The following is a 27,018-nucleotide window of genomic DNA, read 5'->3' on the forward strand; positions in this document are numbered from 1 at the left end:
TATTGTCCCTCTCGGCGTACCGTCGGGACACGGGGCCGGGTGAGTGGGCGAGGCTGTGGCTCTACCTGCCTTCAGGTGTTGGCGTGCGGCCCAAGGGCCCCACGCACGTCTTCGCGGTATCGATAGCATCTGTTTTCTAGCACTGATGGAGCGAGCTACTGTTCGGCTGCTGCGCGGCGGCGCGCTGGTGAGTGCGTTCGAGGCCGGCTTCTTGGGGAGGTCCCAGATGACCTTGGCAGCGGCAGAGGGGTCTTTTCCAATAGGACTGGGGTGGTGTATGCCCCGTCCCTGTCCTGTACCAGCTGTTCCCTCCCTCCGCCAGGTCTGTCCCAAGACCCGTTACCGCGGGCGGGCCACGACCCCGACCTGTTTCCAGGCCTCTGGTCCAACAGACCTCAGTTTCAGTAAGGAAGGCTGGGAGTAGCAGCTGGGGAGAAGTAGGCGAGGGGCTGGTCTACAAGCTTCTTTGGAGGAGCAGTCAACCTTGCGTGGGGTCGGAGAGACAACAGCTGCAAGGAAGCTTTTGCAGGTCATTGGGTCCTGAGAATCTTTGGAGGCATTTTGCAGAGATGTCACTTATCTGATGCCGGCTTTTCCCAATACATTTTCACCGCCTACCCTTCCCCCCTAAAAAGATTGTTGAAGTGTGAGCAGCCTCATTCTGCGCAGTGTTCACGCCGGTCCTCTGTAACGCGGCCCTGCTCCAGAGTTAGAAAGGGACCTCGGAGTTGGTGGGCCTCACCGGCCAGAAGGAGAATTTCCTCTGCCCTTTAACCCTGCTGGGACGCGAGCATCTTGCACGGGTAGGCTCACCGTGGCATCGTGACACAGGGGAACCTTTTCCTATCCCTCTCCCTAGAAAGGGAACTGAAACCTACCTCTCAGGAGTTGTACCGAACTCCGCTTTCCAGACCTCCAAAAACTGTAGACTCTTGCGTCGGGTTCTCATCACATTGAACCTTCAGCCCTTAAGATGCGCTTTCCAGAACTATCCCAATGCACTCCCGTTTGTTGGTGCACTTTATGGGAACTTTCCCACCGCTGGCTGTTTGCTTTTTATACTTATTTGCTTTTGTCTTTAGTGAGTTATAGACCCTCTGCTGTTTCAGTCTGATACCCAGAGGCAAGGCCTTTTGTTTCATTAGAGATAATTAATGTTTGGCTCTGTTACAGGCTTGGGGTATTAAGGAAATTAGTAAAATCACATTAGTGTGTTGTCACAAAGAACTATGTTTTTATGGTTATTGTTTAATACCATTTTATAACCACTGTGTAATACTTTAGCAAAGAAAGGTCACTGTAATTCACAATTTGAGCCTCTTTCATGTTCTAGAGCCAACATTTATTGATCACATACTATGTGGCAGCCATGTGCTTGGTGCTTTACCTGTATCATTTAATTCTCACAACCATTCTAAAAATTAGTTTATAATCTTTCAGAAGCAGAGGCTCACACTAAAAAAGGTTAAGTGACTTGACTTGCTAAAGTCTGTTAACTAGAAAATGGTAGAGCTGGTGTTCTAACTGGTCTGTGTCTTGCCACTCACACTGTTCACTGAACCCAGGGTAGATAAGGCAAGACCAGGGAAGCTGGAAGAAGACTGAAGGAGCTGCGGGGACTGCAGACATGTTTATTCTCTGATCAGTGGCAGCAGCAGCAAGGAGTCTTCAAAGACTACTTACTGATGTACTAAGACAGACAAAGTGGCCCATGGCCAAGGGGGCGGACAGGCCCAGTGCTACCAAGGTCAGAATATCATTGTTTACAGAACATAAGGTGTGAGACCATGAGAGTGGGACAGGAGAGCCTGACCAACTCCATGTTGTCAGTTAATTTCTCCACAGTCTGTTTCTAAACTTAACCTTCCTGCACCAATGCCTCCTCTTCCTCAGATATCAAAAGCCTATTGTTTGGATTTGTTATTGTGGCCTTTGGAGCTCTTTGGGCTTCCCTTGTGGCTCAGCTGATAAAGAATCTGCCTGCAATGCAGGAGTCCTGGGTTTGATTCCTGGCTTGGGAAGATAACCTGGAGAAGAGATAGGCTACCCACTCCAGTATTCTGGCCTGGAGGATGCCATGGCCTGTATAGTCCATGGAGTCGCAAAGAGTCACGACTTTCACTTTCACTTGTAGCTCTGTTACACAAGTTAGCAAAAGCTGATGGACAGGATGTTGCCTGTAGCAGAGTGGGTTAGAACGTGGGTTCCGTAGACTGATAGCTCAGGTCATGGGCAGCTTATTTAACCACTTTGGGTCTCAGTTTCTTGACCTGTAAAATGGGGAGAATAACAGTACTTATACAGTGGGATCATTGTGAAGATTAAATTAATTCATATGTAGGTGTGAGTGAAGCACTTGGAACAGTGCCCAGCATAGAGTCGGCTCTCTTTAAGTGTTAGCTTATTATTGCCTTGCATGAATTATTGCCAGTGCTAAAATAAATAGTTCAGAGAGATGTGCTTACAGGAGGTGGGGGTTGACATGAGCACCAAAAAAAGGGATATCTTAGGTTTAAGTAAAGCTCAGAGGGGTGAAGCTTCCAGACCAAGGAGATGTATTAACAAAGGTGTGGAGGTTGGAATGAGGAGTAATTGTGCCAGGATAGCTGATGTGGTGCTTGCAGAAGGATGGAACGAATTCAGCTGGCAAGACTCTACATGTTCAGAGGTTATGTCTGTCTGTACTTGCTCCTATAGCAGTGAATATAGCCCAAACAGCATTGCCCACAGTCACAGACAACAGCCTTTCTTGTTTACACAGCATTTATAATGCTATTACTCATCAGTACAAAAAGGACGGTATTTCTTTGCAATTTGTTTACCACCCTCGTTTCTCTCTGGTGCCCCGAAGGCTAACCATAAAGATCCTCTCTGGCAGCCATAAGATTCTTTCTCCTTTCGCTTACAATCCTTGAGTACTAACCCTGTCTTAGACTCCCGTTGAGATGGAGAAATTACACATTTTCTAAATGGAGTGGCTTAGTGATGGGCAAAGATTGGGATGTTTGGAGGAAAAGTGATTTAGGGGGAACAGAGGGAAAATAATGCTCTGCTAGACTTTCAATTTTAAAAAATGTCAGTGAAACGTATCTGTGGAGAGTTTGGGAAGCTGGGCAGGATGAGGATCTGGAAATCAGAAAAATAAGAACTAAAGAAGTAGGTATTGGCCGAAGTCACAGATGAGCATGGGACATCTGAGGGCCTGAAGCTCCAGAGAGCACAAGTCTGTGCCTCTTGGGGTACATTACAATCCATTCTGGGTGAATGTTGCAGAAAGGCAAAGCAAAAGAAGATTAAATGTAGGATATCCGAGGAGGCTTTGTGGCAAATGTACTTTATTCAGAACTGGAACAAAAGAAGGAGAGGGCTATTTCAAGTCCTTTCGTAAGAGCAGAAGTACAAGCAGAGATTGTGCCACGTAAAACAACCTAAGGAAAGCAAAGGCAAATGTTTTTTGAGAAGTTCCAAATACAGCCCCCTAACCCAGGGTAAATTTATGATGCTGGATTGAAAATTTATGATGCTGGATTAAAAACCTTGGTTCACTGAACCATGAATAACTGCTTGAGGCACTAGCGCTGTCGTCATGCTTTGGCAGCCACCTGGCCCCTGCTGGCATTGGACTGTGCCACGCCTGTTCTGCAACTTAGCTGTGCTAACTCCGTTCTTTGTTTTATCTGCTACCAGCCTGGTTTCCCTGAAGAGGAGGAAGGGTCAAAGAAACTCCCAGCTCCCAGAAGGTATTGGAGCCAAGTTAATTGCACAATTGAAAAACCAGATTCGTTAATAATTCCTTCTTTTAAGATTCCTTTGGAAATAAAGGGAAGTTAATCTCTGCTTTCATTTGTTTTTCCTTATTTATTTATTTATTTGTTTTTAAATATAAGTTTATTTATTTTAATTGGAGGCTAATTACTTTACAATATTGTATTGATTTTGCCATACATCAACTTGAATCCGCCATGGGTGTACACATGTTCCCCATCCTGAACCCCCCTCCCTCCCCATACCATGCCTCAGGGTCATCCCAGTGCACCAGCCCCAAGCATCCAGTATCATGCATCGAACCTGGACTGGCGATTCATTTCATATATGATATTATACATGTTTCAATGCCATTCTCCCAAATCATCCCACCCTCTCCCTCTCCCACAGAGTCCAAAAGACTGTTCAATACATCTGTGTCTCTTTTGCTGTCTCACATACAGGGTTATCATTACCATCTTTCTAAATTCCATATATATACGTTAGTATACTGTACTGGTGTTTTTCTTTCTGGCTTACTTCACTCTGTATAATAGGCTCCAGTTTCATCCACCTCATTAGAACTGATTCAAATGTATTCTTTTTAATGGCTGAGTAATACTCCATTGTGTATATGTACCACAGCTTTCTTATCCATTCATCTGCTGACGGACATCTAGGTTGCTTCCATGTCCTGGCTAGTATAAACAGTGCTGCAGTGAACGTTGGGGTACACGTGTCTGTCCTGCTGCTGGGCATACACACGGAGGAAACCAGAATTGAAAGAGACACTTTCATTTTTGTGCACTGGTGGTTTGGGAAGGAGAACGTGCTGACTTGCAAAGGTTACACAGAAGGCAAACAGGTCTCCTTTATGCTGGCTCCTGGCATTGTACTCTGTCTTGGTTGATTTAGCCCACTCTTGAGGCAGTCTGCTGTTCTTCTAGAAGGTGGTGGCATTGTTAGGAACTACTAGTGACTGGAATGAAGAGCTAGAGAGTAATGGAAGGGAGAGATTACATGTTCAGTAGTTTTGGGGAACACCTTAGAAGAGAAGCTACTGTTTGGAGAGAAAGCATGCAGGGATTCAAGAGATTCTGTTGCTAAAGTTTTGGCTCGAGCATATTAAAACAGAAAAAGGACCAGCTTTAAAACCTACAATGAGGTATGCAGTACTTATGTCAGATCTTAAATGGCTATCCTATGTTTAGTCAGAATTGACTAGGAGCTGTATCTTCCAAATCTAAATTCTGTGTTAATTGACCTATCAATCTATAGAACTGTTTATATGCCATATTACGCCTTTATCCTCTCATGGAGCATAAAAACCTCAGAAAATTACAGTTCTCATCTTGATTAGGTTAATTAACCTAAAGCAGTAACAAGAAATGAACATAATTAAGTGCATGCATGCATGCTAAGTCGCTTCTGTCATGTCTGACTGTGTGACCCCATTAACTGTTATAGCTCGCCAGGCTCCTCTGTCCATGGGGTGATTCAGGCAAGAATACTGGAGTGGATTACTGTGCCCTCCTCCAGGGATCTTCCTGACCCAGGGATCGAAGTTTCATCTCCTACATTGCAAGTGGATTCTTCACCCCTGAGCCACCTGAGAAGCCCATAATTAAGCAAACTGACATTTAATCTTGTATGTATTATCGAATCTTGTATGTATTATCTTGGTATGAAGGACCTTCCTCCTCTTCTTCTATTTCCTTTTTGGAGTAACTCATATATATTTTCAAGAGGAAATAGCAGCCCACTCCAGTATTCTTCTGGAAAATGCCATGGACAGAGAATCCTGGTGGGCTATAGTCCATGGGGTCCCAGAGTTGGTCAGGACAGAGCAACTAACACTTTCACTTTGCTTTCACTTTGAAACTGTTTTTCACCTTAGCCCTACCATTGTCCATTCTTCCCAGCAGGGTACGGGAGATCCTGTTTCTCCTCCTTGCCAGCAGTTGGAGTTCTCAGTAGATTGTTTTAGTATAGCCATTCTGATAGGTGTGTAATTATATCCCACTGTGTTAATATACTTTTAAAGTAATTCTTTCAGTTCAGCTCAGTTCAGTTCCTCAGTCGAGTCTGACTCTTTGCGACCCCATGAACCAGAGCATGCCAGGCCTCTCTGTCCATCACCAACTCCCAGAGTTTACCCAAACTCATGTCCATTGAGTCGCTGATGCCATCTAACCATCTCATCCTCTGTTGTCCCCTTCTCCTCCTGCATTCGATCTTTCCAACATCAGGGTCTTTTCAAATGAGTCAGCTCTTCGCGTCAGGTAGCCAAAATATTGGAGTTTCAGCTTCAACATTAGTCCTTCCAATGAAGACCCAGGACTGATCTCCTTTAGGATGGACTGGTTGGATCTCCTTGCAGTCCAAGGGACTCTTGAGAGTCTTCTCCAACACCACAGTTCAAAAGCATCAATTCTTCGGTGCTCAGCTTTCTTTACAGTCCAACTCTCACGTCCATACATGACCACTGGAAAAACCATAGCCTTGACTAGATGGACCTTTGTTGACAAAGTAATGTCTCTGCTTTTTAATATGCTGTCTAGGTTGGTCATAACTTTCCTTCCAAGGAGTAAATATCTTTTAATTTCATGTCTGCAGTCACCATCTGCAGTGATTTTGGAGCTCAGAAAAATAAAGTCAGCCACTGTTTCCACTGTTTCCCAATCTACTGAATAAAGTAGGGAAAACCACTAGACCATTCAGGTATGACCTAAATCAAATCCCTTATGATTATACAGTGGAAGTGAGAAATAGATTTAAGGGCCTAGATCTGATAGATAGAGTGCCTGATGAACTATGGAATGAGGTTCGTGTCATTGTACAGGAGACAGGGATCAAGACCATTCCAATAGAAAAGAAATGCAAAAAAGCAAAATGGCTGTCTGGGGAGGACTTACAAATAGTTGTGAAAAGAAGAGAAGCGAAAAGCAAAGGAGAAAAGGAAAGATATAAACATCTGAATGCAGAGTTCCAAAGAAGAGCAAGAAGAGATAAGAAAGCCTTCCTCAGCAATCAATGCAGAGAAATAGAGGAAAACAACAGAATGGGAAAGACTAGGGATCTCTTCAAGAAAATTAGAGATACCAAGGGAATATTTCATGCAAAGATGAGCTCGATAAAAGACAGAAATGGTATGGACCTAACAGAAGCAGAAGATATTAAGAAGAGAGGGCAAGAATACACAGAAGAACTGTACAAAAAAGATCTTCACGACCCAGGTAATCACGGTGTGATCACTCACCTAGAGCCAGACATCCTGGAATGTGAAGTCAAGTGGGCCTTAGAAAGCATCACTACGAACAAAGCTAGTGGAGGTGATGGAATTCCAATTGAGCTATTCCAAATCCTGAAAGATGATGCTGTGAAAGTGCTGCACTCAATATGTCAGCAAATTTGGAAAACTCAGCAGTGGCCACAGGACTGGAAAAGGTCAGTTTTCATTCCAATCCCAAAGAAAGGCAATGCCAAAGAATGCTCAAACTACCGCACAATTGCACTCGTCTCACATGCTAATAAAGTAATGCTCAAAATTCTCCAAGCCAGGCTTCAGCAATATGTGAACCGTGAACTTCCTGATGTTCCAGCTGGTTTTAGAAAAGGCAGAGGAACCAGAGATCAAATTGCCAACATCTGCTGGATCATCGAAAAAGCAAGAGAGTTCCAGAAAAACATCTATTTCTGCTTTATGGACTATGCCAAAGCCTTTGACTGTGTGGATCACAGCAAACTGTGGCAAATTCTGAAAGAGATGGGAATACCAGACCACCTGATCTGCCTCTTGAGAAATTTGTATGCAAGTCAGGAAGCAACAGGTAGAACTGGACATGGAACAACAGACTGGTTCCAAATAGGAAAAGGAGTACATCAAGGCTGTATATTGTCACCCTGCTTATTTAACTTCTATGCAGAGTACATCATGAGAAACGCTGGACTGGAAGAAGCACAAGCTGGAATCAAGATTGCTGGGAAAAATATCAATAAGCTCAGATATGCAGATGACACCACTCTTATGGCAGAAAGTGAAGAGGAACTAAAAAGCCTCTTGATGAAAGTGAAAGAGGAGAGTGAAAAAGTTGGCTTAAAGCTCAACATTCAGAAAACAAAGATCATGGCATCCGGTCCCACCACTTCATGGGAAATAGATGGGGAAACAGTGGAAACAGTATCAGACTTTATTTTTCTGGGCTCCAAAATCACTACAGATGGTGACTGCAGCCATGAAATTAAAAGACGCTTACTCCTTGGAAGGAAAGTTATGACCAACCTAGATAGCATGTTCAAAAGCAGAGACTTTACTTTGCCAACAAAGGTTCGTCTAGTCAAGGCTATGGTTTTTCCTGTGGTCATATATGGATGTGAGAGTTGGACTGTGAAGAAGGCTGAGTGCCGAAGAATTGATGCTTTTGAACTGTGGTGTTGGAGAAGACTCTTGAGAGTCCCTTGGACTGCAAGGAGATCCAACCAGTCCATTCTGAAGGAGATCAGCCCTGGGATTTCTTTGAAAGGAATGATGCCAAAGCTGAAACTCCAGTACTTTGGCCACCTCATGCCAAGAGTTGACTCATTGGAAAAGACTCTGATGCTGGGAGGGATTGGGGGCAGGAGGAGAAGGGGACGACAGAGGATGAGATGGCTGGATGGCATCACTGACTCGATGGACGTGAGTCTCAGTGAACTCCAGGATTTGGTGATGGACAGGGGGGCCTGGCGTGCTGGCGATTCATGGGGTCGCAAAGAGTTGGACACGACTGAGCGACTGATCTGACCTGAATGGGACTGGGTGCCATGATTGTAGTTTTCTGAATGTTGAGCTTTAAGCCAACTTTTTCACTCTCCTCTTTCACTTTGAAGAGGCTCTTTAGTTCTTCTTCACTTTCTGTCATGAGGGTGGTGTCATCTGCATATCTGAGGTTACTGATACTTCTCCCAGCAATCTTGATTCCAGCTTGTGCTTCCTCCAGCCCAGTGTTTCTCATGACGTATTCTGCACATGAGTTAAATAAGCAGGGTGACAATATACAGCCTTGATGTACTCCTTTCCAATTTGGAATGAGTCTGTTGTTCCATGTCCAGTTCTACCTGTTGCTTCCTGACCTACATACAGATTTCTTAAGAGGCAGTTCAGGTGGTCTGGTATTCCCATCTCTTTCAGAATTTGCCACAGTTTGCTGTGATCCACACAGTCAAAGGCTTTGGCATAGTCCATAAAGCAGAAATAGATGTTTTTCTGGAACTCTCTTGCTTTTTCAATGATCCAGCAGATGTTGGCAATTTGATCTCTGGTTCCTCTGCCTTCTCTAAAACCAGCTTGAACATCAGGAAGTTCACGGTTCACATATTGCTGAAGCCTGGCTTGGAGAATTTTGAGCATTACTTTACTAGCATGTGAGACGAGTGCAATTGTGCGGTAGTTTGAGCATTCTTTGGCATTGCCTTTCTTTGGGATTGGAATGAAAACTGACCTTTTCCAGTCCTGTGGCCACTGCTGAGTTTTCCAAATTTGATGACATATTGAGTGCAGCACTTTCACAGCATCATGTTTTAGGATTTGGAATAGCTCAACTGGAATTCCATCATCTCCACCAGCTTTGTTCATAGTGATGCTTCCTAAGGCCTATTTGACTTCACATTCCAGGATGTCTGGCTCTAGGTGAGTGATCACACCATCGTGTGCAGAGTTATAAATGAAGACAAGTATAAGAACAGTATGACACAAGTTTTTTTTTTTTTTTTTAACTTATGAGAGGCATACAGAGACCTAAACATTGGCCTACCAGCTGTTTTAGCAAGATGCTAGGGACATAGGAACCATGATATATTTGCTAATGGGAGGGAGAATGGTTTAACTGCTGCGAAGCACAATTAGGGAAAATTTATCAGTATTTTGAGTTTATTTTGCCCTTTGCTAGAGAATTCTTAGGCTGCAGGTAGAAATAAAATGCACAGATGTGAAATTATGTAGATCAAAAGTTACTCTTTGCAGCATCTTTTAAAGAAACTTTACTTTGAAATATATAATTAGATTCACAGAAAGTTAAATAAACACGGATAGTAGAGACAGAGATTCCCTTGTCCATCACTCTTTGATTCTCCGATAGTTACATCTCAGTAGGAGAAACCTATATGCAGGTCAGGAAGCAACAGTTAGAACTGGACATGGAACAACAGACTGGTTCCAAATAGGAAAAGGAGTACGTCAAGGCTGTATATTGTCACCCTGCTTATTTAACTTATATGTAGAGTACATCATGAGAAACACTGGACTGGAAGAAGCACAAGCTGGAATCAAGATTGCTGGGAGAAATATCAATAACCTCAGATATGCAGATGATGCCACCCTTATGGCAGAAAGTGAAAAGGAACTAAAAAGCTTCTTGATGAAAGTGAAAGTGGAGAGTGAAAAAGTTGGCTTAAAGCTCAACATTCAGAAAACAAAGATCATGGCATCTGGTCCCATCACTTCATGGGAAATAGATGGGGAAACAGTGTCAGACTTTATTCTTTTGGGCTCCAAAATCACTGCACATGGTGATTGCTGCCATGAAATTAAAAGACACCTACTCCTTGGAAGGAAAGTTATGATCAACCTAGACAGCATATTAAAAAGCAGAGACATTACTTTGCCAACAAAGTTCTGTCTAGTCAAGGCTGTGGTTTTTCCAGTGGTCATGTATGGATGTGAGAGTTGGACTGTGAAGAAAACTGAGCACCAAAGAATTGATGCTTTTGAACTGTGGTATTGGAGAAGACTCTCGAGAGTCCCTTGGACTGGAGGGGATCCAACCAGTCCATCCTAAAGGAGATCAGTCCTGGGTGTTCATTGGAAGGACTGATGCTGAAGCTGAAACTCCAGTACTTTGGCCACCTGATGCAAAGAGTTGACTCATTGACTCATTGATGGCATCACCAACTCGATGGGTATGAGTTTGAGTAAACTCCAGGAGATGGTGATGGACAGGGAAGACTGGTGTGTTCATGGGGTCACAGAGTCAGACACGACTGAGCGACTGAACTGAGTACAGTTATTGAAACCAGAAAATTGATATTATTGTAATAACAAGGAAATAACAACCCACCAAAGTGGTATGAAAATTACTCTAACCCTAAACCATTTGACCATTCAGCAGCCTCAAGAGCAGTATCTATATTTAAACAGCCTCCTAATAGTAGCTGTGCAGATATAAACAAACTTTCTTTTCTCTTGTAAATCTATTGTCAGTTATTTTCCAGTGCCCCGACCCCAACCCCTACCATTAGAACCCAAAGGGGTCATCCCAATCAAAGATAAGGTGTCTATATGGGCGTGGATTTATCTCTGGGCTTTCTATTTTGTTCCATTGATCAATATTTCTGTCTTTGTGCCAGTAGCATACTGTCTTGATGACTGTGGCTTTGTAGTAGAGCCTGAAGTCAGGCAGGTTGATTCCTCCAGTTCCATTCTTCTTTCTCAAGATAGCTTTGGCTATTCGAGGTTTTTTGTATTTCCATACAAATTGTGAAATTATTTGTTCTAGCTCTGTGAAGAATACCGTTGGTAGCTTGATAAGGATTGCATTGAATCTATAAATGCGACCCAGAGGGATGGTATGGGGAAGAAGGAGGAGGTTCAGGATGGGGAACACGTGTATACCTGTGGCGGATTCATTTCAATATATGGCAAAACCAATACAATATTGTAAAGTTAAAAAATAAAATTTAAAAAAATTTAAAAAAAAAATGAAAACTAAACAAAACAAAAAGGAAGCATACTTGGAAGAAATCACTCCCTTCTTTACACTTTGTATCTTGTGCACATTTTACCATAGCACTTGCAATATTCCAAAGACGTACAGTGATTGTTGATATATAATAAATATTCAATAAATATTCTTTGAAGAAAAGACTTGGAGAAAGAAAAGCATTCAAGCAAGGGTAGAATAGTCTACTAAAAATTAGTTCTTCTAAACACACAAGAGCTCCCTAGACAATGGGTAAGACATTTGTTCTTAATTGAGAGGAAGGGTATGAAGACAAAAGGATGTAAGATTATGCCTTCTGTCATTAAGAAGACTGACTTAGATTAGGGAGCTATGATTAAAAGTTTAAAAATGAAAAAAAAAAAAAGAACCCAAAGGGGTAGAGAAGTTCTCTTCCAAAAAAGTATGTACATATATTTCTGTGATATTTTATCTCTTGCAGATTTGTATAACCAAGTCCACAGTCAAGGTACAGATGGACACATTCACAGCAAAGAACTTCCTTGGTGCAGCATTACTTATGAAAACAAAGGGAATTATGTTACATGTTAGAAACCTCTCTAGTATATATTGCTACTTGGGGTTGGGAGAAACCAGAATAGGGTACATAGTGTGCTCGGGGTACATAGTGTGCTCTCTTTTAGAAGGACCGCCTGGAGGAAAATAAACAACTGTGTTTCTATTTGCTTTATGTTTGTCTGTGAAGAATACCAGATGGGTGTGTTAGAAGCTCCCCTATGGGAGGCTGGATGGAGATAAGGCGATAGCTTTTTTGAAGATCTGGTCAAACCAAAAAGTTTTAAGTAGGGTAGCTGAGGGTGTGGTGTAGGGGGATCGGGGAAGGCACATTCGTGGATCATTTATGTTGGACAAGTGGATCACTTGGCTTTAGAAAGTTGTGAGGGGGTTGAGTTTTTACTCTCCGAAGTCAAGCGTGAAAACCACAAATTCCGGCTCATGCTATTATTACATATTAGAATCATCTGTCGATTGAAAAAAAAAAAAAAAGCACAATGTAAAAGTTGAGAATTATGGTTTTATCACCAGATGGTCAACACTGAAATCAGATTGATTATGTCCTTTGCAGCCAAAGATGGAGAACCTCTATACAGTCAGCAAAAGTAAGACCGGGAGCGGACTGTGGCTCAGATCATGAACTTATTGCCAAATTCAGACTTATTGAAGAAAGTGGGGAAAACCACTAGACCAGTCAGGTATGACCTAAATCAAATCCCCAATGACTATACAGTGGAAATGAGAAATAGATTTAAGGGACTAGATCTGATAGACAGAGTGCCTGATGAACTATGGACGGAGGTTCATGACATTGTACAGGAGACAGGGATCAAGACCATCCCCAAGAAAAAGAAGTGCAAAAAAGCAAAATGGCTGTCTGAGGAGGACTTACAAATAGCTGTGAAAAGAAGAGAAGCGAAAAGCAAAGGAGAAAAGGAAAGATATACCCATTTGAATGCAGAATTCCAAAGAATAGCAAGGAGAGATAAGAAAGCCTTCCTCAGCGATCAATGCTAAGAAATGGAGGAATACAATAGAATGGGAAAGACTAGAGAACTCTTCAAGAAAATTAGAGATACCAAGGGAACATTTCATGCAAAGATGGGCTCAATAAAGGACAGAAATGGTATGGACCTAACAGAAGCAGAAAATACTAAGAAAAGGTGGCAAGAATACACAGAAGAACTGTACAAGAAAGATCTTCACAACCCAGATAATCACGAAGGTATGATCACTCACGCTCACCTAGAGTCGGACGTCCTGGAATGTGAAGTCAGGTGGGCCTTAGGAAGCATCACTATGAACAAAGCTAGTGGAGGTGATGGAATTCCAGTTGAGCTATTTCAAATCCTAAAAGATGCTGTGAAAGTGCTGCACTCAATATGTCAGCAAATTTGGAAAACTCAGCAGTGGCCACAGGACTGGAAAAGGTCAGTTTTCATTCCAATCCCAAAGAAAGGCAATGCCAAAGAATGCTCAAACTACCACACAATTGCACTCATCTCACACGCTAGTAAAGTAATGCTCAAAATTCTCCAAGCCAGGCTTCAGCAATATGTGAACCGTGAACTTCCTGATGTTCAAGCTGGTTTTAGAAAAGGCAGAGGAACCAGAGAACAAGTTGTCAACATCTGCTGGATCATTGAAAAAGCAAGAGAGTTCCAGAAAAACATCTATTTCTGCTTTATTGACTATGCCAAAGCCTTTGACTGTGTGGATCACAATAAACTGGAAAATTCTTCAAGAGATGGGAATACCAGACCACCTGACCTGCCTCTTGAGAAACCTGTATGCAGGTCAGGAAGCAACAGTTAGAACTGGACATGGAACAACAGACTTGTTCCAAATAGGAAAAGGAGTACGTTAAGGCTGTATGTTGTCACCCTGCTTATTTAACTTATATGCAGAGTACATCCTGAGAAACGCTGGGCTGGAAGAAGCACAAACTGGAATCAAGATTGCTGGGAGAAATATCAATAACCTCAGATATGCAGATGATGCCACCCTTATGGCAGAAAGTGAAGAGGAACTAAAAAGCCTCTTGATGAAAGTGAAAGAGGAGAGTGAAAAAGTTGGCTTAAAGCTCAACATTCAGAAAACTAAGATCATGGCATCCAGTCCCATTACTTACTTCATGGGCAATAGATGGGGAAACAGTGGCTGACTTTATTTTTCTGAGCTCCAAAATCACTGCAGATGGTGATTGCTGCCATGAAATTAAAAGACACTTACTCCTTGGAAGGAAAGTTATGATCAACCTAGACAGCATATAAAAAAGCAGAGACATTACATTGCCAACAAAGTTCTGTCTAGTCAAGGCTGTGGTTTTTCCAGCAGTCATGTATGGATGTCAGAGTTGGACTATAAAGAAGGCTGCTGCTGCTAAGTCTCTTCAGTTGAGTCTGACTCTGTGCAACCTCGTAAACGGCAGCCCACCAGGCTCCCCCGTCCCTGGGATTCTCCAGGCAGGAACACTGGAGTGGGTTGCCATTTCCTTCTCCAGTGCATGAAAGTGAAAAGTGAAAGTGAATTCTCTCAGTCGTGTCCGACTCTTCGTGACCCCATGGACTGCAGCCTATCAGGCTCCTCCACCCATGGGATTTTCCAGGCAGGAGTACTGGAGTGGGTTGCCATTGTGTTCTCCGCAAAGAAGGCTGAGTGCCAAAGAATTGATGCTTTTGAACTGTGATGTTGGAGAAGGCTCTTGAGAGTCCCTTGGACTGCAAGGAGATCCAACCTTTCCATCCTAAAGGAGATCAGTCCTGGGTCTTCACTGGAGGGCCTGATGTTGAAGCTGAAACTCCAGTATTTTGGCCACATGATGCAAAGAGCTGACTGATTTGAAAAGACCCTGATGTTGGGAAAGATTGAGGGCAGGAGGAGAAGGGGACGACAGAGGATGAGATGGTTGGATGGCATCACCAACACAATGGACATGGGTTTGGGTGGACTCCGGGAGGTGAAGGACAGGGAGGCCTGGCATGCTGTGGTTCATGGGGTCGCAAAGAGTCAGACACGACTGAGCGACTAAACTGAACTGAACTGATGTTTTATTCAGCGGACACTCTGAGGACTTTTAGCCTGGAATGCATCCCCTTGGCTCACTCTGAGGGACCAGTCCAGAGAGGTAAGGGAGGAACCAGGATACATAGGAGCTTTTGCAACGAAGACCAGGTAGTCAGACCATCAAAAGATTTCTTTTAATTAAAAGAAAACTGGACATCTCAAGTTAGTGAATTTAGCACTTTTCTTTGGGCTTCCCTAGTGGCTCACAGGGTAAAACCATCTGTCTGCAATACAGGAGACCTGGGTTCGATCCCTGGGTCAGGAAGATCCCCTGGAGAAGGAAATGGCAACTCTTGCCTGGAAAATTCCATGGATGGAGGAGCCTGGTAGGCTACAGTCCATGGGATCGCAAAGAGCTGGACACAACTGAGTGACTTCACTTTGTGCAGGAAGATGCAAGAGTTTGGGATCACTGAAATCACTCCTTTGATAATGAACCTTAGCTGTCCAGGCCCACCTGCCCGTGCTTTCTCTCCCTGAGTTTTCTTGGGGCTCACCTGTGGGGCAGCTATAATGCCATGACCTGGTGGCTGCAATGTCCTTTGTTACTGATTTGGAAGGCAACATTTTTTTTTCACTCACACAGTTCAGGGAGCTTTTTAGAAATGTGGAACCCCCAGCTTCACCCTGAGTCTCGAAGCAGAGCTTGAATTAGTGGGGCTGAAATAGCTCTCCCTTGCTCTAAGCTCCCTTCAAAGATCTGGGTATGTAGCCAGGAGTGACAACAGCTAATTTAAATCATGGTGGTGGTAGGGGTGGGTGGGTAGGGGACTTGTTTCAAAGATACTAATAGTCATTGGTAAAAGTTCCCAGAATAAACCAGTTTCTTGAGTTTAGTTATGTGTAACTGGTATTCGGTAGTTAGATTTAAGAAATCCATAAAATTGTTCTGTAGTGTGATGCTGAATGTATTAACAGCTACATCTAGCATTTAAAAAAAAAAAAGCCTACTTTGAAAGCCCGAAGACTATGCGGTTCAGGCATTTATACATTTTAACACATCTTAACATCAAAATTTTTATCATTAGGCCTTTCTAATAACACAGATAAGTGTGGGAAATAATATAACTGGTATCCAGTTCCACACCGCCCACTTCAGCTATACCCCCCACTTTTTTTTTTAAAGAAATAATTGTGACATCAACCCTGCGCTTCCACCCTCTCCTTGGAGGCAGCCTGCAACCAGGGCCCAGCAGTGAGGCGAGTTAGGGTCACAGGAAGGCAGACCAGACAAAATGTAGCTGGTGTTACCCGGCTTACTGCATACAGCACACAACACAGGTTAGTCAGAGTGGGGAAGCCAGACAAACAAGGGGTAACGAGCTCCTCCTGTTTGTGATGTCCTTCCTTAGACTTTGCTGAACAATTCCTAGATGGTGGGAGTCCACAGTGGCCCCTGTGACTCCATCTTGACCTACTGAACATAGCCTAACTCATATGAGTCTCACACAATGTAAGTAGCAATCCTGACCCAAGAGAAATCACCATGAAACCACACTCCTGAGGTTGATGTGTATGCTTCCCGTTTCTGTTTTTAAACTACATCTGTGTTTACAGAATGTATACTAACATTTGCTGTGTATTTAAAAGTGTGCATAAATGCTATCTGCCTGAATAAATTCTTTTGCAAATTGCCTTTTGTGTTTAATACTATATTTTCAAGACTTCCCCATGTTGATATTTGTATCTCCGTAGTTCACTTTAACTGCTCTAAAACATTCTGTTAAGTCAATGTGCTGTACCACAACCTATGCACTCCTTTGTTGGTAAGTAATTGGATTCTTCATTTTTTCCCCCATTTCAGGTGTCACAGCATTCTTTGCATGTCTGTACTTGGTGTATGAGCTCCAGTGGAACTGCTGAGCCTTAGGACATGTATGTCTTACGACAGTGGTTCCACCAGTTTGTACATGTAAAGTAGAGGAGACTATTCCTCTCCACCCACTTGGCAACAGCTTGTTTAAAAAAAAAAAATAAGCCTAATTCATGAATCTTATAACAGATAATAAGGAAGACTTTATTCAGGAAGGGACTTCTGCGTTGGGGTTTTGCAGTGGGGGCGCGAGATGAGGCTCTGCTCCAAATGCAACAAGGAAAAGTGGCTGTCTATAACCAAGGAGTGGGGTGAGGGCTGGTGGATGGAAAATTATAAAGAAACAGCAGAAGTAAGGGGAATAAGAAATAACCCATGCTCTTCAGGATCTTGCTTCAGGTGGACCAAAGGGATCAGATACCAAGGATGAGGGGTTTTCATTAATGTGACCCAGCAGGATTCTTATTAAAACTGAACAGAGTGCAGCTTGAACTCAGCCCAAGGTTGGGGCCCCATCACAAAGAGGAGCTTGACTTTTTTGGTAAAGGAGAGTCTTGACAAACTTCCCTGGCACTTCAGGGTCAAGTAGGGGGCAGAGGAGTAGCTAAAGGAGGAGACTGAGGAGAGACTGAGGAATGCCGGGCAGGAACGGGTGGGAGGAGGAGGACAGCAGAGTGTCCTGGGAGTCGGAGAGATGGGACGCCTGGAGGGAGGAGGGGTCAGCTGAACTGGGTCAGCTGCAGTGAGTATATTGAATTTTGAAAAGCATGAGGATGCTTGATCTTGTAGGGAAGAGATCCTGGTGATGGGGCAGCGGGGTGGGGGGGTGGCAAGCCACGTTGGGGTGGGCTGAGGAATGTCCCAAATACTAGGGGCAACGATAATTGGTTAGAAGTAAAAAAACCTTCAGTGTTCATGGGGAGACGGGCCTTCAGTAAATGGTTCAGTTAAATTAGTGCAGTAGCTCTTACAGGTCTGGTCCAGACCCCTGTGTCAGCTGCTCACCACTGTCTTTTTTTTTTTTTTTTTCAGTACCAATAAGTTTTATTCATTGTATATTCCCAAGGAAAACAAAGGAAAGGGAAAAGGGTCAGCGTTTGTGTTACAAAATGATAGCAAATGGGAAAGGAAGTATCTGGCACAGCAAAATCAGCCATCAAATAAACACTGCCCAGATGGGGTCGCCAAAGCCTGATGGGCTATGTCTCCTGCAGTTCAGGAATGAGAAGGGATGAGGAAAAGAACAGATGGGTACATGCTTTTCTACCCTCCCTCCCTCCCTCCCCATAAACTCAAGATTTCATACAAAGCTTTGGTTTCTAGCAGTAAGCATGGAGTTACATTCGTCCGTCTGCTATTAAACAATCTTGTGGCTACTTTGACATAAGTTTCTTGCACCTGCATAAAAGTTCCTGAGTGACTTGGATATACATTCATCTTTCCTTTCATGGTCTCCCAGCCCCACCTTCTACATGGAAGGCCCCCTTCATTGCTCCTCTCTACCTTTGGAGTTGGTCTTAATCCAACCAAATACATCAGTCCATTTAGCATGAGTTACATCAAGGAATGGACAGGACTCGAAATTGGGAACGAGGGATGGAGCAATCTTAGCCTTTTCAGGATTTTTGCACAAATCACTTAATCACAGATACCCCACAAATTAAATGTATAGGTATATGGTCTATTTCGGGGGAGCACAAAGGTGGAAAGAAGAGGGAATAGGAATCTAGTTTTCAGGACAGATCTTGTTTGAAATAGGAAATAGAGGAAGGGGAACACGAAAGTGTAGTTCAAGACCCCCCCCAACTTCAAGAGGGGCCCCCAAGCTTATGTTTCAGATCTCTTTGCCTGGTGCAGAACATTTTGTCAAAGATGCTTTGGCTATTTTTCTCAATATAAAAAGTTTGTAAACAATAAAACCCCAAAAGAACATGGAGAAGACCAACACGTTATATTTACACAAACTAGGCCACCTAGCAGTCACCAAATCAGCTACTTGTGAAGTCCTACAAAGCCCAGACAAATATAATAACTAGAGGGGGGGCAGCAGCTGGGGGAGACAAGGATCAGACACACATCACCCAATGCGTTCTATTGCATTTGCCCCGTGACAACACAGTGAGGTAGGTCTGCAGTGATCTCACAGCTTGTAAACGAACCCGCCGCCCCCACCGCCCTTTCTCCTTTAGCTGCCATGAGACTAATCACTGCTGCAGCAGAGTAGGACCCTGGCTCTGGGAACCACAAAGAAGCCATTGCTGATGGTCTCTCCAGAAGCTAAGAAGGAAAAGCCCAGCATCGTTAAAGATCTTGTCCTTGCTTCACATATCCATCCCTGGACAGCTCAAGATGGGTACAGAGGCATTATTCTTACAAACCTCTCCTTACCAACTTCCATTTTTTATAAAAACACACACACCCTGTTGTGCATGGTCGGCCTAGCCCAGTCAGGTGGAGGATGGATCTGGTATATAAAGTGAGTAATGTGCCCTAGGATTATAGATCTGGAACAGGAATCCTTTGTCACACATACAGACGACCTTTGCCTAATCTTGGCTTCCCCTCTCTGCACTTCTTACCTGGCCCAGCCTCTCCTAACCTCTCTGCACCACGTTTTCCTGTTCAGACCAATTTCCAGTCTTTCAGTAGGAAGGAGACCAAGTCATGGGGCAACCCAGTTAAAACCTAGTCTCTCATGAAACGCTGAAGATGGAGGGATTTCAGGAGGACACCATGGCAGAAGAGCCAGCTGTAATTGGCAAAAATGAGGTAGTTCAATAGGCTATACACTCCAAATAGTTGTTCTCTCTGATGATACAGCAACAAAAAGCATTCCTGCTGTGCAGACCCGGAGCTGCTGCTGACTTATCCCTGAGATTGCTCACGTACCTGAGAACACAGTGCAGGAATGAGGGCCTTGGATTAAAATACACAAAAATACAAAACCAGAATATTTATATTACGAAAAAAAAAAAAGCTAAAATGCATAGATATCTCATTCGCACACTAGTGCAGTTGGCATCCTGGAGAAAGTGGGACCCAAGGTACAGTCACCCAAGGCAGCAAATAAATAAAATTGAGTTGGCCCAGAATGGGGTGAGAGTGAGCTTAGAAGCAGCAAGTCTCAGCTGTTCCCTCAATCACCCCTTTACCTGTCATCACAACCCATTACTTGGGACAGTTCTTAGCATTCTGTCCCAAGAGGGGGTTATGAGGAGAGAAGACGAAAACCCTGCCGCCCCCCTGAGATGTTTCCTTCCGTGGAATGTAGTGGCTTGTTGGTTGGGTCCATCAATCTGTTCTCTTCTTAATCTTTACACTCTGATATGGGAAATATTATTCCACAATCTTCTTTAAGAGTAAAACAACTTCCCTACCCAGGCCACTTTCAAAAGCTGGAGATTCTGGGGGTGGAGACTCAGATAAAGCATGCAGGGAGGGTTAACCCTCAAAGCCCTCGTAATGCATTTGGAAAGAGCTAATTGGAGTTTCTTTGCCTTACCCCTTCTTCCCACCAAGAGGGAAGAGGGGGTGATGCTGTGGACTCCAGCCTCAGATATATGGCAGTGCCAGCTGCCCCCTACCCACCCTGTCCCCACTTTCTCCACTCTGCCGATTGATGCCTGCTCCTCAAAGCTTTCTGATCACAAAAGGATAGCCCCCACCCACTGTGGCTTCAATTCTGGGCCTCTGGGAGCATGGCAAAGCTATGGATCTCTTCTTCCTTCTCCGGAAAGTAGGCTGGCTTTCCCTGGGAGCTGGGAGCTTGCTGGGCCTTCAGTGGGCACGAGGCTACCATATGGTTGATGCTCTGGCAGAAATGGCACTTCTTGGGCTGCGGTGGCAGTTTGCATTCCTTGGCATGATGGTCTAGACCTCCACAGTTGTAGCACCTGTCTCCCTTTGATCTGCGTTTCTGCATATTCTTCCCTTTGGGCCGCCTTTCACTCCCAATACAGAACACCCCCCAAGGGCCAGTGACTCTGAGAGATTCCAGGCCCTTGGCTGACTTCTTAAAGGTGAACTCCACGGCCTCCCCCTCCTTCAGGCTCCGGAAGCCCTCCATGTGCAGCTTACTCTGGTGCACAAAGACATCCACCGGGGGGTCGAGGGCGACCCCCGCGCAGGCGGTCATGGACAGGAAGCCGAACCCCATGGGCACGTTGAACCACTTACAGATGCCTGCCCCGTGCAGCAGCCGCAGCTCCTTCGCCGCGCAGGCCGCATCCTCCGGCACCTTAGCGCAGCCACCTGCGAACTGCTGGTTTGACACAGAGCCCATGGTAGTCGGCTGAGTCCGCGGCCCCGGGCCCCTGCTTGGGTGGCTGCTGGCCCCAGAGAAGTCCAGAGGCAAAGGGGTGGCTCGGGGAACAGGCAGCTACATCTTCCCCAGCACAATGTCACCACTGTCTTTTTCTTATTCTGGAGTGTTTGGGATCGGCAGTCCCCTCTACAGACTAGGCCAATGCAAAGGCTCTTCTTAAGTGGGAAATAACAAATCTAAGAGTCATTTTCACAAACAATCTGCTCAAAATAAGGGCCGAGGACCTGAATAGACATTTCTCCAAAGAAGACATACAGGTGGCCAATTTGTTGTTGTTCAGTGGCTTAGTCGTGTCTGACTCTTAGCAACCCCATGGACTGTAGCACGTCAGGCTTTCCCTGTCCTTCACTATCTCCTGGAGTTTGCTCACATTCATGTCCATTGAGTCGGTGATGCCATCCAACCATCTCATCCTCTGTCTCCCCCTTCAACTGACTTCAATCTTTCCCAGGATCAGGATCTTTTCCAGTGAGTTGGCTCTTTGCATCAGGTGGCCAAGGTATTGGAGCTTCAGCTGCCATGTGAAAAGATGTTCAACGTTGCTGATTATTGGAGAAATGCAAATCAAAACTACAATGAGATATCACCTCATACCAGCCACAGTGGCTATCATCAAAAAAATCCACAAACAAGAAATGTTGGAGAAGGTGTGGAGAGAAGGGAACCCTCCTGCACTGTTAGTAGAAATGTAAACTGGTACAGCTATTATGGTAACAGTATGGTGTTTCCTTAAAAAAACTAAAAGTAGAGCTACCATATGACCCTACAATCCCACTCCTAGGCATATATCCAGAGAAAAACATGATCCAGGAAGATACATGTACCCCAGTGTTCATTGCAGCACTATTTACAATAGCCAAGATATGGAAGCAACCTAAATGGCCATCAACAGAAGAATAAAGATGTGGTACATATACACAATGGAATATTACTCAGCCATTAAAATGATATAATGCCATTTGTAAAAAAAATAAAAGATATAATGCCATTTGTAGCAACATGGATGGACCTGAGATTGTCAGACAGAGAAGGAGAAATACTGTATGACATCCCTTATCCATGGAACCTAAAAAGTAATGATACGAATGAACTTACAGAACAGAAACAGATTCACAGACATTGAGAATGAGCTTATGGGTGCCAAGGGAGAAGGAATAGTTAGCAAGTTTGGGGTGGACATGTACTCATGGCTGTATTTTAAATGGATAATTAACAAGGACCTACTGTATAGCTCATGGAACTCTGCTCAAATATGTGGCAGCCTGGATGAGAGCGGGCTTGGGGAGGCGAATGGATACATGTATATGGATGGCTGAGTCCCTTTACTATTCATCTGAAACTGTCAGAACATTGTTGATTGGCTATACCCCAATACACAATAAAAAAGTTTATAAATATTAGCACTTAAAAAAGCTTCACTATACATGAGCCAAAGGTCCTTTCATCTTGATTAGAGATAGCCCTTTAAATAGTGGGCTTCCCTTGTGGCTCAGCTGGTAAAGTATCCTCTTGCAATGTGGGAGACCTGGGTTCAATCCCTGGGTTGGGAAGATCCCCTGGAGGAGGGAAAGGCTACCCACTCCAGTATTCTGGCCTGGAGAATTCCATGGACTGTATAGTCTACAGGGTCGCAAAGAGTCAGACATGATTAAGTGACTTTCACTTCATTTCACTTCCAGTATATATAATCCCAGGGCTACAGGTCATGGGGCATCTATTATTCATCCTAAGGTAGATTGCTGGGACAAACTTCTGAAAGAAGCATAGAACATCTTTTTTAATAATTTGATTAAACTTTACAGGTATGTAGCATGACAACAAGGAACTATCTGGGCAGTGGGTCTTAGAGCTCAGTTAAAAGAATAGAATCAGGCACTGTACCTGCCTCCTGAGAAATCTGTATTCAGGTCAAAAAGCAACAGTTAGAACCGGACATGGGACAATGGACTGGTTCTGAATTGGGAAAGGAGCACATCAAGGCTGTATATTGTCACCCTGCTTATTTAATTTATATGCAGAGTACATCATGCGAAATGCCGGGCTGGATGAAGCACAGGCTGAATCAAGATTGCCAGGAGAAATATAACCTCTGATACACAGATAATATCACCCTTATAGCAGAAAGCAAAGAGGAACTAAAGAGCCTCTTTATGAAAATGAAAGAGGAGAGTGAAATAGTTGGTTTAAAACTCAACACTCAAAAAACTAAGATCATGGCATCTGGTCCCATCACTTCATGGGAAATAGATGGGGAAACAATGGAAACAGTCAGAGACTATTTTCTTGGACTCCAAAATCACTGCAGATGGTGACTGCAGCCATGAAATTAAAAGACACTTGCTCCTTGGAAGAAAAGCTATGACCAGCCTAGGCAGCATATTAAAAAGGTCCATCTAGTCAAAGCTATGGTTTTTCCAGTAGTCATGTATGGATGTCAGAGTTGGACTATAAAGAAAGCTGAATGCCGAAGAATTGATGCTTTTGAACTGTGGTGTTGGAGAAGACTCTTGAGAGTCCCTTGGACTACAAGGAGATCCAACCAGTCCATCCTAAAGGAAATCAGTCCTGAATATTCATTGGAAGGACTGATGTTGAAGCTGAAACTCCAATACTTTGGCCACCAGATGCCAAGAACTGAGTCATTGGAAAAGACCCTGATGCTGGAAAACATTGAAGGCAGGAGGAGAAGGGGATGACAGAGGATGAGATGGCTGGATGGCATCACCGACTCAATGGACATGAATTTGAGCAAGCTCTGGGAGTTGGTGATGGATGGGTAAGCCTGGTGTGCTGCAATCCATGTGGTCCCAAAGAGTTGGACATGACTGAGCAACTGAACTCAAAAGAATCAGAATTGGATATCCAGTGAAACATCTCTTATCTAAAATTACCCTTGTTTTAATCAAATATAACCAAATTAAGGTTAAACTTGTTTGTAAACTGAATCTGGTTGATTGATCATAGTGGCTCCTTTAAATTGGCTGTGCTAGAACATTTGATAAGGAGTCTCAGGGCCAGGAAAACCATACCAAGGGCTTGTCATATATTTTTGCGCTGTGGATTTAGGTGAAGTCCTTGCTTTTTGAGATCCCCAAAATACTGTGAGATTTTTACACCTGTTAAGATGTGGTCTTCCAAATTTCCCTGATAAAGCTGCTGGGAACGTAAGCATTTTCAATCTCTGGAGGGATCAGGTGGAGAGGAAAAAATGTTTCAAGTCTGCTAACAAATGTATAATTTACCAAATTGCTGTCAGTCATAATTAGCTTAAGGGGAAAGGGTTTCCTCATATCTGGGAAAGTAAGATTAAAAGGTGATAATATTTTACAAAACCAAAAAGTTATAACCATATTCATCAGTGTATTCAAGTCAACTAGTTTCTTTTTAACATTTTATGAAATCAGTTTCCATTAGACTTTATATATCTTACCTAGTTCAACAGTATGATTTAAAAGTTACTAAAAACCTGAAATTGTCAAAAAATCCTTTCTTTGAATCTTCTCGAAGATTAAGCAGTTTTATGATGCACCATTTTAAGGGCAAGTCACTGCAGCTGGCAGCTCCAACACAGAGCCCAGCCCCACATTGGGTACGAAAATCTGTTACTGAATTCAGCTTTGGCACTTGCTACTCAAAGGCAAAAATCAAGAGGCAAATGTCAGAAAAAAGGGAAGATGCTGTAATCAGAAAACCTGGAAATATGGGGGAAAGGTGGGTTCATGTCCTGAGACCACCTCCAAAGATTCTGCTCAGCCCTGACAGTTTTTAAAGAGGGAGAAAAAGGGGGGAAGAATATCAGTGAATCCCTGAGGCAGAAGGTTGGATTCCTCCTCCTTCTCCATTGTATGCAGACTGGCTGATTCTCTTCAGATGTTATCTTGGGGTTGAAGAGCTAGTCTTTCATTCTTGGAAAAGAATCAGCAGGGTAGGCAAGGCAAGGTGTGCATTCTGGAGAGTAAGTCAGGAGTTGGGTTAAATTGTTCTGTGCTCTCATTTCTTTAAGCAGGTTCTCTGAAGGGAAGAAGACAGAAATGGGGAAACAGGAAAGGGGCCAAAGAGCTGCTTTCACAGGTCTGTAGTGTCAAAATCGAGTTGAATAGAAGGAGCCTCAGTAGGTGCTGGAAAGTTGCTTGTTGGTGTGGGGAAGCCTCTCAGATGTTGGAATTGGTCTCAGAATCATTACAAGCGAATCACACTACCACACTGAGATGAGGTGAAGAAAGAACTTTCAGAAACAGTCTTGACTGGGTTCAGTTCAGTTCAGTTCAGTCACTCAGTCCTGTCTGACTCTTTGCGACCCCATGAATTGCAGCACACCAGGCCACCCTGTCCATCACCAACTCCCAGAGTTTACCCAAACTCAGGTCCATCGAGTCAGTGATGCCATCCAGCCATCTCATCCTCTGTCGTCCCCTTCTCCTCCTGCCCCCAATCCCTCCCAGCATCAGAGTCTTTTCCAATGAGTCTACTCTTGCGTTGGCGAAAGTATTGGACTTTCAGCTTCAGCATCAGTCCTTCCAATGAACACCCAGGACTGATCATTAGAATGGACTGGTTGGGTCTCCTTGCAATCCAAGGGACTCTCAAGAGTCTTCTCCAATACCACAGTTCAAAAGCATCAATTCTTCGGAGCTCAGCTTTCTTCACAGTCCAAACTCTCACATCCATACCTGACCACAGGAAAAACCATAGCCTTGACTAGACGGACCTTTGTTGGCAAAGTAATGTCTCTGCTTTTGAATATGCTGTCTAGATTGGTCATAACTTTCCTTCCAAGGAGTAAGCGTCTTTTAATTTCATGGCTGCAGTCACCATCTGCAGTGATTTTGGAGCCCAAAAAAATAAAGTCTGACACTGTTTCCACTGTTTCCCCATCTATTTCCCATGAAGTGATGGGACCAGATGCCATGATCTTCGTTTTCTGAATGTTGAACTTTAAGCCAACTTTTTCACTCTCCTCTTTCACTTTCATCAAGAGGCTTTTTAGTTCCTCTTCACTTTCTGCCATAAGGGTGGTGTCATCTGCATATCTGAGGTTATTGATATTTCTCCTGGCAATCTTGATTCCAGCTTATGCTTCTTCCAGCCCAGCGTTTCTCATGAGGTACTCTGCATATAAATTAAATAAGCAGGGTGACAATATACAGCCTTGATGTACTCCTTTTCCTATTTGGAACCAGTCAGTTGTTCCATGTCCAGTTCTACCTGTTGCTTCCTGACCTGCATATAAATGTCTCAAGCGGCAGGTCAGGTGGTCTGGTATGCCCATCTCTTTCAGAATTTTCCACAGTTTATTGTGATCCACACAGTCAAAGGCTTTGACTGGGTACATGGGGCTAAAGACAGAACTGGTCTCAAGCACTCTGATTAATTTGATTCTCATGGTGTAGTTTGTTCTGAATGATTTCAGGTATGTTTTATGTTTGAGTAAGCAAATTCATCCTAGATCATGAGCCCATAGTCAGGTTTCTCATTGTCAGAAGTTAAAACAAGAAAAACTGGTTGGAATGAACTCTTGTAAAGTCTGATGCTTAGTGGAATTAAAAAAAAAAAAAAAGATTTTTGCACATGTTCAGTGAGGAGAGTCAGGAGGGCACAGTGGAGGGGACCGGCTACTAGGCTGCAAGGTCTTGTTATACCCGATCGTGTCCTTGGAAAAGACCTCTCCTCTGTCTTCCTTTTTACCTTTCAGACGTGTGAAAGCTTCTTGACCGAAACACTTGAAGGATGTTTCCAACACCACTTTGTTAGCTAGAACGTAGCTGAGAAGGGCTGCGATTCACTCGATGAGTTAAACAAGT

General features: G+C 43.7%; 1 protein-coding gene, 1 long non-coding RNA gene and 1 pseudogene across 2 annotated transcripts in view; 2 read left to right on the forward strand and 1 right to left on the reverse strand.

Annotated features, from left to right (window-relative positions):
* Position 1: 1 nt before the first annotated feature.
* Positions 2 to 27,018, forward strand: part of ACADSB (acyl-CoA dehydrogenase short/branched chain) — a 52,264-nt gene continuing 25,247 nt past the window's right edge. Inside the window, exon 1 of the mRNA XM_019988630.2 lies at positions 2 to 187. Within this exon, the coding sequence (XP_019844189.2) occupies positions 146 to 187 (42 nt within the window). The 5' untranslated portion in view covers positions 2 to 145. The remainder of the gene's footprint in view (positions 188 to 27,018) is intronic.
* LOC139180003 (uncharacterized) lies at positions 194 to 12,519 on the forward strand. Its single transcript, XR_011564322.1, has 2 exons — positions 194 to 803; positions 3,688 to 12,519. It is a non-coding gene; the product is annotated as an uncharacterized lncRNA (long non-coding RNA).
* On the reverse strand, positions 20,570 to 21,175 carry LOC139180002 (protein lin-28 homolog A pseudogene; annotated as a pseudogene).

The sequence above is a fragment of the Bos indicus genome, chromosome 26, assembly GCF_029378745.1.
Source record: "Bos indicus isolate NIAB-ARS_2022 breed Sahiwal x Tharparkar chromosome 26, NIAB-ARS_B.indTharparkar_mat_pri_1.0, whole genome shotgun sequence".
Lineage (NCBI taxonomy): Eukaryota > Metazoa > Chordata > Mammalia > Artiodactyla > Bovidae > Bos > Bos indicus.